This window comes from Phalangium opilio, unplaced genomic scaffold, assembly GCF_054372755.1.
Source record: "Phalangium opilio isolate 3A_F unplaced genomic scaffold, DU_Popi_V2 ptg000031l_1, whole genome shotgun sequence".
Lineage (NCBI taxonomy): Eukaryota > Metazoa > Arthropoda > Arachnida > Opiliones > Phalangiidae > Phalangium > Phalangium opilio.
The window spans coordinates 10765776-10779888 of NW_028324158.1; the positions used below are offsets into that span (position 1 = coordinate 10765776).

At 34.2% G+C, this 14113-nt stretch overlaps 1 protein-coding gene across 2 annotated transcripts in view; it reads left to right on the plus strand.

The window, feature by feature from the left end:
* The window catches only part of cv-c (RhoGTPase activating protein), a 120851-nt gene that overhangs the window by 20004 nt on the left and 86734 nt on the right, over positions 1-14113 (plus strand). Inside the window, exon 1 of one of the 2 annotated variants that reach the window (XM_089870145.1) lies at positions 9417-9828. The exons of the other annotated variant lie outside the window; for it this stretch is intronic. Coding sequence (XP_089726271.1) covers positions 9820-9828 — 9 coding nt within the window. The 5' untranslated portion in view covers positions 9417-9819. Of the gene's footprint in view, positions 1-9416; positions 9829-14113 lie in introns of those variants that run through there. 2 annotated transcript variants of the gene reach the window in all.

Consider the following 14113-nt stretch of genomic DNA (forward strand, 5'->3'; position numbering starts at 1 on the left):
AGATCATTCCATATTCAGTTTGCAACGTTATCAAATCTAACCACCTTTACCTTTATTAATATGTAAGTTAACTATAATTGTATTGCATATTGATATTGATATTTTTTCACATCGGACCGTTATCGTTATACGCTAAAATTACTGTAGGTTGTCCATGTGTTATATTAAAAATATAAGTAGATGTAGGTTAAACTTCAGTGTCAACTTTCGTGCGTAACAATATATATTTTTGACTATTGTTACTTGACACAATTACCATCAACCTTTAATACTGTCCTTGCCTTTTGTACACAACGCCAAATGACATTGAAATCATTTAAATTCACCAGTACTGTTCCCATAGGTTTAGCACGATATTCGAAACTCTCACACCTGCCGTTTGGGAAAACGCTTTTTTCCTCTTGTTACGATGCTTATTCAGCGTTTGTAGTTGTATTTTAATATATTTAGGGGGGAAATGCTTCGTTACGTCACGTTGGCCGGGCTTCATACGTCATTAAGAACAGGCAAAACGTGTGGTGCGTCCTTTAAAAAAAAACTAAATGCTAGCTAGTACGATATTTTGTTTGGGGTTTTCCTTCCGTTGGAACAGGTGCCTCGCGTTCGATGTGTTCACTCTCTCTCACTCAGTTCAACGCTATCACTCGGATTGATAATGTTATAATATGATTACTAATGAATCGGTTTTGTGAAGAAGAAAGGTTTTTTGGGAATTGTAATTCAGTGGTGAGTGATTTTTAATTTCTGTTTATTCTATGCATTCCTGAGATTGACTCTGATAAGGGAGATAAGATGGCATCCTTACCCTTGTTGTGTTAGTTTAGGTTTGGTTAGGTCCTGACACCCTATTTTGTTTTAATTTAGGTCAGGTTAAGATGGGTTTTAATTAAGTTGTGTTTGATAGGTTAAGATGGGTTGTGATTAAGTTGTAGGTTAAAATAGGTTGTGATTAAGTTGTCTTTTGGTTAGGTTAGGTTACGTTAAGATGGGCTCTGACTGAATTGTGTTTTGGTTAGGTTAGGTTAAGATGGGCTCTGACTGAATTGTGTTTTGGTTAGGTTAGGTTAAGATGGGTTTTTGTTTGTTTCTTTTTAAGTTCGGGTTTTGTTTTGTTAGGTAAGGTTTAAAATATAGGTTTTGGCTGGTTATAGGGTTAAGATTTTGCTTGATTATAATAAAGTACGGTTAGGTTGTGCTCTACTTTAATAACATCGCACTACGATGATTCAAAAACTCGTGGATCCAAATATAAATGCGGTGATGACAATATCGAATCTAATTCCGTTCCGTGGTTAACAGTATTCGTCAGCTTGAAATAAACGCTTCTTTAATAAACTTCCTATTCCGTCATTTGCAAAACGAATTATATTTATTAATTCAATTTGCACACTTCCCATGGTAGGCAAGGAATGAATAAGGGTACAGACTGAAAGAGAAGTGTTAAATTCTTTCGCAATTAACTGCCAATTGGCATGGCAAAATTCTTTCTAATAAGAGCTATGGCGTATAATTTAGTTCATAGATCACGACCGAGAAGTTGAAAAGTATTAAGATTGCGTCATTTCTTATTATTAATGTTCATCTCGGTTGCAAAACTGAATGAACTAATAGAGCAATTACTAATTCTTTGGTTAATTTATTATGAGTCAAACAAGGGGAGAGTCACTCACCATATTCCTTGTTTTGTACAATAAGCGTTACCCTTGATAACACCTTTAATCCGTAATGGATGTAGAAATAATTTGATAGTGGTTAGCCCCTCGCTCCATAAGGAATTAATTTAGATTTTGCACTGCAGTCCTTAGAAGATCATAACAATGACGTAATAAATTTTTCTTTCAACAAAATACATCAATTTTAAATAAGAAATGTCTCACAAGTTTATAGAATCTAAGGTCTCCTTGTGTAAATGGTATGAATCCTCCTAGCCTGGAAAACTAAGCATATTAATAAGGATTCTGAGTCTTAAATGTCATTTAATATGTTTATTTAAGAACGCGATTGAACGAACATTAAGGTGTTATTGAAATGGTTCTTCTTTGACAAATCATTTTAATGGAATTATAGAAAGAGGGTTTACGTTGCAATGAATGAATGAAATGAATTTTTGACACCCCATTTCCTGGGACGACTGCCACTTTTAAAACAACGGTTTCTCCTTGTTAGTCCTTTAAGACTTATATCGCGTCCAGACATCCTTCTTATAACTGAGCAGCAACGCACGCTTCAATATTTTTCTAACCATAAGTTTCTCTCCAATGGAGTTGTCAAATTGTTTTGGCCAATTTTTTATTTTTTTATTATACTGTAAAAATTCATTTACAAAGACCAAGTTCTGTTATGTCTCGATTGCCTTTAAGAAGCTTGTAATTGTAATTTTGGTAAAATAGAAGTTTGTATCTTTAGGTTGGTAATTTTTGTAGCTAAGGGATTAATTGTTAAAAGACGTTATTAGGCCTAGTAATGATTACTTTAAGTTATAAGCTTCTTTTGGCTTATTTTGACTGAGGCATTTACAAAGCTATAGTTATTTGGTTTTTGCTGTGTAGCTTTGAGAAACACGTACACTAATCGCTAATTACATCGTAACACATTCCATATCGTGCACTTGAACGTAACAACAAAGTAAATGTACTGTAAATTTAAGTCCGTGGCTCAACATTTAATGGCTATAGGGGAACAATTTGAAGTTTATTTTAAAATTTCTGAATGAATATTTGGTTATTACCGCATCGCAGTGTGGTTGCGTTTAATTAACTTTTAATCCTGTTTAATTGATAAAGATATTCAACTAAATTATTACACTAAAATATTAGGCCAAAATTATTTATACGAAATTGGTATGTGACAATTTTTATTTAGAATAGATTAGAGTAATGACTGCCCCTGCCTTCGACTGTACTAACCTCAATGGTTAAATAACACAAGGTGCTCTTACATCTTTTATTACCTAGTAAAAATATATTATAAACAATAAATTAAGGAATTTGGCAATCAAATTATTAAAAATAAATTCAATTGGAAACAAATCTCTTCCGACGATTTTTGTCCATCCAGGAAATTAAAGCTCAAATATAATTCATCAAAAATAGGTTACATTTTACGACACTTAATTATAGGTTTCATATGTTGTAGCAAGTTGCAACCCAGGCTAGGCAATAAAAATTACATCAGATAATAAATCAAAAAATTATAATAAATCACGTGAAATATTTTTCCTTTCATCCCAAAATACGAGAATACCGGAAAAATAATCATTATTTACGATTTACGATTATCAAAAATCTTCCATGGTGGTCAACCATGATCTCAGTGTCCTTGGTAAATATATACAGGGTATTTCAAAAAATGGAGAATGGTAGGACCGTTTTACCGCGAGTCCAAAATTTTCTTTGGCAATTTACCCCGAGTGCCACCGTTTACAAATTAAGATTAGAAATTAGAAATTGTCTTTCCAAACGTTTCCTACTTAATTTTAAGGGATCATTCGTCAAATATTCAAATCATAACTTCATAGAAAATACATTTTCGACTCCTACCACCATTCTCCCTGTATGCACACCCTGTATATATCGATAAAAATCAGCAATATAATTTTTTTCTCCCCCAAAAAAATGCTCTATTCTCAATTAAGAGTGATTAATGAAACTTGTTCAATAAATATCTTCATCGTGGTATTATATATATAGTTTTTTACTTAATTTTCTTTTCCTGCTGTCGATGCGTGAATCAGACTAATAGATCTACCGAGTTTTGTTGCGATATTGTATAAAATATATAGTTATGATCTCAATAATTTTTAGGAGTGGTTCTGATATATTTCTCAATGAGATTACACGCTTCCGAATAGGCGATGATAGTTTTATTTTAACAAATATGACATGTGTAGTTTCAAAATAGTTCTGATTAGACCAAGAAAGACTAAGGAGGAGTTTTGAAGAAAAATTGCAGTCAAAATCGATCCAGTTCTTTATATGATAAAAAGAATTTTTTTTCTTGGTTTTATTGAATATTGGCACATGATTTTATGTATTTTTGATAAGGTACCGAGGGAATACCTCATGTGTAATATTGTAAACTCTTAACCGAGATTACACGTAACTCTTAATGCATGTAAACAGGAAATCTGATAGTGATTAGCCCCTCGTAACGCGCTCCTTATAGTTTATCAATTAATCCATATAGTATATAGTGTATAGTAAGGCATTGCTATCAGTGCTTATCTTTTAGTGGTACTCGTGAACATATTCCATTAATATATAATATGCAATGTGAATAATTACTCTAGCAATACCTGTCGCAGAAGTAGATCATCTGAAAGTTATTATTACAACGTGTGCTTGAAGTCTGGGGTGAAATAGCGTCTGTTGTTTAAACACAATCATTGTTTTCTTAAGAAGGAAAATTTGATTGGATAGTATGTGCTCAACAAAGTGTTAAATTAAGATATGGTTTATAACAATACGGACCATCCAAAATTTGGAGCATTGCTAACGTCTTTGCGTTCACATACCAATCAATGTCCACCTTACGCCTCAATGTAGCGCGAGACATATGCCTGTAAAGTGTCGTACTAGTGTACTTCTTGAATAAACTAGCCTTAAAATATACAACCGCAATTTAGGTAACCTTCAAAAATCAGCATGAGGTGAACATTCTACCATGTCACGTAAAGAACATAACAAGTAACTTTGTTTAGCGTCTCACCTCCCTCCCTCGTCCTCCCTCTGTGGCAAGCAAATTAAACTCGATGTAGGCCTACTGGTACCACACACATACTGGTCATGTTTGACCCGGGCCACTTTTCACTATGTACACATTCTCACCTCAGCTATCCTCAAAGACTTACAACATGTCTTGTCTTATATAACATTTGCTTACATTATAATCAAGACTTCTTGAGGAATTCCTGGTTTTGGTTTTCTTGGATCTAACGAAATGTTTGTTTACGTAGCTCGAGTCGCAGTAGGAATTTTTTTTAACTCAAGACCCCCGTTGTGTTGAGCATGCCGTTGCTTTTTTATGGCTTATGTACATTTGCCGACATTTTATTTTGTAGTTAAGATGGTTACTGTCTACGTAAGTCCAAGTCCTTATTGCCTGATGATAATCAACGCCAAGCCCAAACTTCTTTAGTTAAAGAGCTGAAAATTTGCAGGGGTGTAACTCTTAAGTAGTAGGTACTCCTTATGAAAGATTTTTCCAACCGCCGCCATCTTGGAAAATGGTGCCCGGAAATGTAAAATACTCTTTCAACAGATTTCCTTAATATTTAGTACACTGGTTCATCTATTCCGTGGAAGGGCCTTATGACTTTTGGGCTTCGATTTGCCTCCATGATGGTGTGAACAACCATCCTAACTTCTTGATGTTTGAGCTATCTTCACCGTATGTTATTCTAAGAAGGGTTTTAAGTCCTATAAGCTTGTTTTCATCCATTTTAATCCTCGTATAACATTAGGGGGAGTTAGGTTGTGATGTACCATACCGTTTCTCTGTTAAAGCCTTTAAATTTCATCACAGAGTTATACAAGAATTTTTACTGTCGATATTTTACGATCAAGATTAAAGTTCGCTTTCAACGCGATAGAACAAGAAATATTATTTGTTAAAATTGACATTTTGGTATGGGGCGTGGAAAGTACATTACATTAATGTTTATATTAATTTATAGTTTATTTAATAAATAAATAAATATTTTATTTCAGTTATAGGGGGTTTGAATTAAAAACAATTTAAGCAAGGACATGATATTTATTTTACTGGAGTTAGGTTGAAACATTTGTTTAATATAACTTTGCAAAAATCGAGGGTCTGGTGTTTGACCACCTTTTTTTCTTGTGGTCACAAAGACGTTAGCTATGACTTACAACAATTCGGACCAAATTTGATGGACTTGCAACTTTGAATTACCCTATCTAACTGAAGCAGACGATATTAAAGAGTCCATTAAATTAGGTTTCAGCATAATCTCTATTTATATTACTCAATAGTGGCTGATTGGAAGTCAATGATTTAAGAAAAACTTTAATAACGTTTTGACATGACCCTACAATCCTTCAGTTCCTGAACCTATTCAATTTATGCAAATTATGTCGTTTTGTAAGACGGTTATTTTGAAGAAATTTTGATTAATTTAATGCTGCACGTTTTTTTAGACCTGTAGGAAAGATTAAATATTTTTCCCTTTAAATATCCTGATGGACCCGTTTTTTCGGCTCCCTTTAAAAACATTATTGACCTCCCAAGTAAGGGTCAAGTTTCCTACGTAAACGCGGCGCGACTCGAGATTGAATCGAGAAAATTACAAATTTTATTTTATCAACGTATTTATTCTTTAAGAATATTTTTTTTTCTTTTCATCTTTTAAGATTAATTCAAAAGCATCCTCGAGTTTTTAGACTACATTGAGTAGCTCGTTACGTTATAAACACGAAATGCATTAAAATATTTTTAGTTCCGCGAAATTTGAACTCTATCAAAAATATAGTTTCAAAAGATTTTATTTTCTTTTTTTTTAAGAACTTCAAATCTGTACTCTCTTTGATGGACTAGTTTTTATTTATGAAGTATTATTGTGAATTTATAAAATACTTCCATGAAAAAGTGATAAGATGTTAAACTGATGATTTTTCAATGTGAATTAGTTATGATAGGTTATATAGAATACTTCTGGAAAAAACCAGGAAAATTGACAAAAAATATTGGAAAAGATCATGGAAATTTGAAGTATTGTTTTAATGTTAGGAAATAATTATATTTAATTATGACAACGCTGGGAAAGCTATCAAAAATTTTATTTCATGGTTAGAGAGAGTTAATTCGCAATTAATTCATGGGATAATTTAATAAATTCGCTTTTAATACTTTAAACACTATAAAATTTCGGTTTTCAAAGAAGTTAATTCGCGAAATAAAATTAATGATGCTAGTAAATCGTAATCAACTTGTACTCAATTTAAAAATTAACCGCTTTTAAAACTCTCCATAAGATTTTCGTATAAATTTTTCACTTCCGGTTACCTTAAGTTAAATCTTTTTTAAACACTAGTTCATTAATTTTTCCCCGCTTTTTCTTACATTCTTAACAAATTTTCAAGCTCTCTGGAAAAACTTATGTACAATGTACTTGAAATAATGGCTTTTTTTGTGTGTGCCTGCCTCATTTCAACATAACGTTTTTGACCTTGGCTATTTTTTTTCTTCTTCTTATCCTTTTTGCAAACTTAACGCCAGCTGATTTTAAGGAATGAAACTTCAAAACTATGAAGTTTCGAGCTTGATTTCGACTGCTAAACCTTTTTTTTAGGACCTCGGGAGTTATAATAATTCCAAGTAATTGTTTGCAGTATGATCATTTTAATCTAAAAATAGTTGAAAGTAATTTTTATTGGACTGTAGTGATGAAATAGACATATAACTAAATACAAATTTTATTATTGCATTTAATTTTAAACGAGATGCTTAAAGAGGTTAAATAGCCCCAGTTTTATAAGGTTAAAGAAACTGTTATACCAAATACGTTCATATTATCATAAAACATTTTATTTTAAATTAATATTTAAAGTTAATATTTGAATTATGTTATGATTCCTGACCTAGGCAACTCTCAGTATCGGGACATACATTGCCATCTTTGCGCTTTCTCGTGATAAAAAAGACTATAGCGCAGGCGCCAAAAAGCGAGATGGAAGGCAAGAGTTTTACCCCCGTGTCTTTCCCTGTTAGTGAGAAAGGAAAAATCTAGCAAGGTACTTTCGTTTAAGTGGACCTTTAATTAATTGAAAAGGGGTCGGAAGACCTTTTACGTCATTATGTAAAAAAAACGAAACCTATCCATGCGTGATTTAATATTAAGAGGAAATCAGGGTGTTTTTTAATGATTCTGCATGCGTTCCCGTATTAGGGAAAAGAAGAGCGTCTCTGTTATTAGCGTCAAAATTAGACCCACCCTTTCCGCCCTAAGTATGTTAACGTTAAGCCCTTATCCTCGGGGGTCATCTGCTTAGAGCCCTCATCCAGTCTCCCTTGCATGATTTTTGTTTTTGGAGTTGCAGACGCCTTTCAATCTGGCATGGCCTTGTACGATATAAGAAGACTTCTGACGCGAAGATACAGTTGAGTAGTATACAGCTTTGACGGGTGTGATCTCGTCTGAAAACCTCAAATCTATATCCAGAACGGACGGCCGTCTGCTCAAGACCCTTTTAAATCTGTTAAAGAGCGTAATTTGAAGTCGCCATAGCTTAGTAATGTTCTTATCTTAGCGAAATATGACTAATAATAGCATTTAAGTTCATAAGATAATAATGTTCCATAAGTTTGATTATAAACTGGAGCTTGTCTTGAAGTGAATGAGGTAGATCATAGATTCGAGGTAAAGCGACGCCTGGTGAGGAGCTGCTGTCAAAGGCTTAGTGCCTTAAATAAAATACACGTGCATAAAATCAAATATCTCGTGTTTATACAATCTCTAACCACGTGGAATTCAACCCAAAATAATTTCTATTTCAACTGATGGATATCGGTATCATTTTAATCTTAAGGCATCCAGCCCTGTTATCAATGCAAGATCACGTTATGGTTTCCGCTTAGATCCTCTCGATTTATTGTTAACATTACTGTGAACCCAAGTTGAAACGCCCTATAGTAATTTACAGTTTGTTTCCAGATGAGTATGCAATTCGGCTGAAAATTGTGTTTATGTTATTGTTGCATTAAAAATCGCCCAGTGGTAGGTATGTACTTGTTGCAAACTCTGGGTGAATACCTTTTGGGGGGATGGTAAGATAGCCGTAAGGGACTCGACGACTGTCCAACGTAACAGTTAGGTTGCAAACCCAGCAAGTGATATTGATAAATAATACAAAAGTGGCTCCAAAAGTTGCTTATTGCGCTTTTCATAAACTGATTTTTGCAATATTTTCTTTGATCTATTTTTCGAAGATATTATACAGTCTAAGTTAAATTATGTCCTCTGTGCTCAGTAGGTTAATAACAAGTTTCAAATAGAACAATTCCCTTATGTAAGTTTCATTACCTGCTTGCCATGTAAACAAACCAAGGAGATACAGGCGTTATCTTTGTTACTAGTTAGCTTGTCGGAGTCTCTCCCATATACCATTCTGGGTGGGGACAGTCCCCTCTTAGAGTCTCGCATGGAGATACAGCCCATCAACCAGAGCTAGACTTGGGAGGGTCAAATTGTGGTGGACGCTAGAAAAAGGAAAGTGAAATTTGTGGGCTTTGGAGATGACAAAAAGGCAGTCAGCTGCGGAAAGGAAAAAGATGCAAGCGAAAGATTGAAGGATGTACGCTATCCTCTCTCTCTCTCTCTCTTTCTCTCTCTCTCTCATTTTCCTCCCTGGATCTCCTCCTCCTCCTTGATTTTCTCTCTCTCTCTATCCCTTCGTCTCTTTCTCACAAGTCAGACTCCACGTCGGAGTTGGTTGCGTTTGGGTTAGTTTTGTAGAAAGATCTTAGCCAGGGTCATTGTCAGACAAGTCAAGTCGTTCAACAGAGCCGCATGCTCGATCTATCCATCTGACGATCCGTTCTGGCTGGCCCTTTTAGATTATGTAGTTGAACGCTTGTTGCGTGATGGTTGGTTGTTCGTGCGGTGTTTCTACAGTTTAGTTGGTTTCCACGTGCGTCGTCGTCGGTTGGTTCACTTTCTTTCGCGCCAATTTTTTTTTACAAGACAGTGCACGTGCTACTACATATCTCGCGCCTAACTACTAATTAACCAAGTATTTTTGGCGGGCTTCCCTAATTCCCTCAAACTGTCAAGGATTTTTAACTTTAGGGAGTTAACGTTATATGCTCATGGTAAGTTAGTTTTTTTGAGTAGTTTTCTTAAAATATTATAACCAATTGTTTTCAAAGTTATTATAGAGTATAATTAGCCTTCTTTTGTCTGATTGTAATAGTTAATTTTAATTATACAATAAATTGCACCCTGGGTATATAGTTCAATATTAAAGCGATGTCACATCACGAACTTAATTGACTTTTAATAAAAATTTCTATCGTTTTAATGCCACTTAAAATGAGTGACGAATCTTTGCGCTGTTCTAGCAGAGGATATTTCTGAAAATGGTATTTTTTGTCTGTTCAATAGAGGATTAAAATCAAGTTACGTGAAAGATATCATAATATCCCATTTGCCCTTTCAAATTTTGCTATAGTCTAGTAAATCCACGGGCTGTCAAAACCGACAACATTATGGGTGTATATCAATTTTTCTCGTCATATTGCCAACAGGCCATAAATGGTTTTGGAAAATATTATAAAGCAGCAACAAAAGTGGTCTTTTTTTAAAGTATATAGAATATAAGAGAGCTGTCCGGGTCAAACCACCCTTTAATCATTTCCCATAGCGGCGAGCTTTCACTTAAAAACTTAAAACAACCCACACCCACGTCTACCCGCGGCGTTGACTCGAGAACTTTTAACCACGAAAAATCAACCACACTCGCCTTTCGCCAGTTTCTAGGCCTAACTTAGTTAACATACCAATATGGAATCCGATTAGAAATAGCCTTAAACTCTACTACCAAGATAAATTGATAAACTATATTAATTTAATATGTGTGTGACAGTTGCTGTTTATAGTAAACAGGGGTTCTAGTAGGCCCCCAGTCAATTCTCCGACGTTAATCTGACTGAGACGACGAGGGGCCCCTGACTACTTGCGTCAAGATTCGACTCGAGGGATACCATAAGTCTTGGTTGGCTCCGTACCGTTCCCGTTTTTTTTCTTGTATGAAATTTTATATCTATAATTTATTAATGGGTTCTTATTAAAGTATAAAATAATGTATTGGATAAAGGAAGGATCGTTGGAAATACACGCGTGGTATCGGACATTAGTTCAAATTGTTAATATCCCCCATTTCTTAATATGTCATCTGATGCCACAATGAATTGAAATATTTGTACAAGTCTCGAAAGTGTCCGACCTCCCTAAATTTATGGGCGTATGGGTTAAGATATGAAATACTTTAAATTCCAATTTCGAACATATGGGAATTAATGGTTTGACATAAAATTATTTCACGGATATTAAGTGTCCATATTTATATTTCAATGCCTAATATTTTAAATACAATTAAGAATAATTAGTAATTAATTCATTCATTCATAAAATTAATAGGTCAAATTAATATTATCACGTTATCCTAAATTCCTTTAAATCGGTAGAGATCCAAAGAAATTTTTTTTGGAAAAACTAGTTAAATGAAAGGAGTATTTTGTGTTTTTGTGCGACCCAACCTTAGTTAGGAATGTGAGCTAATTTTAACACTACAAGCTTCTTTTTTTACGCGTTGACGACTTCAAGCTGTAAGCTAAAGAAAAAAAAAATTAATAATGAGGTTGTCATTTTTCGGTTTATTAGAGTTTGTTCAACTTTATCGCGCCCAGTTCTAAGTGTAGATTTTTATCATTAGTCACTCAATCAACCATAAACATTTTAAATATTGCTTCATTAACAAGAAACGTGATTGTATATAGTTTTTGAAAAATATTTTAATCTGTATTTTAATGGGTGTCTTTCGGTTGTTAAGTGAATGTGCAATCTGTAATTTCTTAAAACGAAAATCGTTTTAAAATGGATTTCTGAACACAGGGGTAGTTTTAAAAGATACTGCTGAACACTGGGGTAGTTTTAAAACATGTTTTTGAACACCGCGGTAGTTTAGAAACATGTTTTTGAACACCGCGGTAGTTTAGAAACATGTTTTTGAACACCGCGGTAGTTTAGAAACATGTTTTTGAACACCGCGGTAGTTTAGAAACATGTTTTTGAACACTGCCAATGTTTAAAAATCCCTCCGTATAAAATCTGGCCTTGAATAAGTGCATTATATCAAAGTTTATACGACGTGAAAATCATTTTCTAATCATTGACCCTGTTTTCATCTCTTTGTAAATGAAAAAGCAGCCACAGGTCTTATCTTCTTGTAAACGTTTCCTTAGAAAAAACGTCTATGGATAATCTCTTAAATGAAAGGCGTACTATACGTTTATCAAGGATCCCTCTTTCTATAAAGTCTAATCGCACCTATAATAACAATCATACCTGTCACCGAAACCAAACGCTTGAATAATCCTCCTTCCCTTTACAAATAATGCCAAGTGAAATTGGATAAGTTACGTAAGCCAAGGCTTAAGAATAAATATCGCTATCTCATTCACAATTTAATACTACGCACGTAAAACCCGATTACTTAACCTTGATGGGTAAAGCGTGCATGGCCACCGCTGTTCGAATTACGAAATTGATCTGGATAATTCGTTTACAATTAGTGTACAGTTAAGTGAGGTGGAGTCTCACCTGGAAATGTTTTTTTCTACTACTATCTATTTTGAGCTCTTCAAACATTTGAAGTTGGAAAAATAATTTGTAGGTAGAGAGAAGATCGTAACTTAAAGTTAGTGTCTGAACAATTGATATCTAGGTAGCGAACATAATGTTAGTTATCATTGAATCGATGACAAATGGCAGTCGAGGTCTTTCAAAGAGTAATTACTATTGAACCGGAGTTTTGTTACCGGTATATCTAACGTGGTAAAGACGGTTGATGGTTTAAAGCGAGTCATAATGGCCGCTACTGAGTGCAACTGTCATGTCAAATGACTTTCATTGACTGACATGCAGTCATCGTCTGATTCTCTTACACCTTGCCTCTAATTCATCAATTAGACAGCTCAAAACAATTTTTTTTTTAATTAAAACAATCTTACACTTGCAATAGAATTGTTTACTAACTTCACATTATTTATAATTAAAATGTAAGTTACTAACTTTAAATTACGAACTTCAATTCGTAGATAAGTTGATTTTAGGATAGTCGAGAGTTGAGAGGGTTTTTTTCACTACGATGTATTTAGTTTAATCCGAGACCCATTGAGTATAATAGGTTTAACTGCGGAGAAGATTAATAGATTGCGAGAAATGTTGAAGAGGAGATGTTATCAATTGGTTCCACTGTCGACAGAGTTGTTGTCTTCTATTGCGCACGGGTACGGATTAAAGTCGAAAGGAAATAACTATAACCGTACACATATAGCATTGTTCGCATTCGTATTTCTGTATTTTGGCCTGTTTTTCACTCGCTTCTCGTGTCAGTTGCCAACGTTTTGTAGCTGTACAGTACGTAATGATAGATTCTAAATTTCAATTAGAAGATATCCAGTAACCTTTTGACCCCAGAAATGCGTTATCCATTATATTGGATTAAGTTAAGGCAAATGGAACCGTTGAATTTTCATTTTATTCGGAAAAAGCTAGACCCTTTCTCTTAATAAAAATTCCTCAACAATCTGGGGTATAACGGTCGCGTGCCATCAGTTTTATATTAAAATAAAAGCATTTTTTATATTTATATATACTAAATTCGTTTTGAGAGCTGTGTAACATTCTTGAACTTTCTCCAAGAAATTGTTTTTCCTCTTGATTGAAAATCGCTCAAAGATAAAGAAGTGGATATAGCTCCTTATGTAGTTTTCTTTTCATATTTTTCAATAGACTATTACATTAATTCCACTATAGGGAGGCAAACACAACGAGCGATAGGGGAGGTAATCTTCTTCGGTTATTTCCCCCCGCGCTAAGAGGCTACTGGTGCGAGTCTGTTAGACCGCCTTCTCGCGTGTAGTCAGTGAACTAGGGCTCAGTCTGCCGTTGCTTCTTGCAGCGCGAGGGAAGAAACCGAAAAGGGTGGCCTCTCGCCTGTGCGTTGGTTTCTCTATAAGTAATTAATGAAATGTTCTATAGTGACTCTTAAGTTATTATTTTAGATTAAAGAGGTTTGTATTAAAGCCAAAAAGCCGTGGATTTCGGTGACTAAGATTGAAAAACAAGGTCTACAAACCCATATAGATCCACAACCTTTTTTTAATTTTTTTAGTAATCATATTTAGTTTTCCTCCAGTGTTAATATCAAATTAGTAAAGTTCTAATTAAAATATAAAAATAACGACCATAGACACTGCGTTGCTCGTCGTTTCAAACCCAATCTTTTCGCGAACCATTAAAATGAAAAAACGAAAACATTTCTGCTTGGGAACTTAGATAACCCCTCTCTCAATCGTTTGCTTCATCCATTCT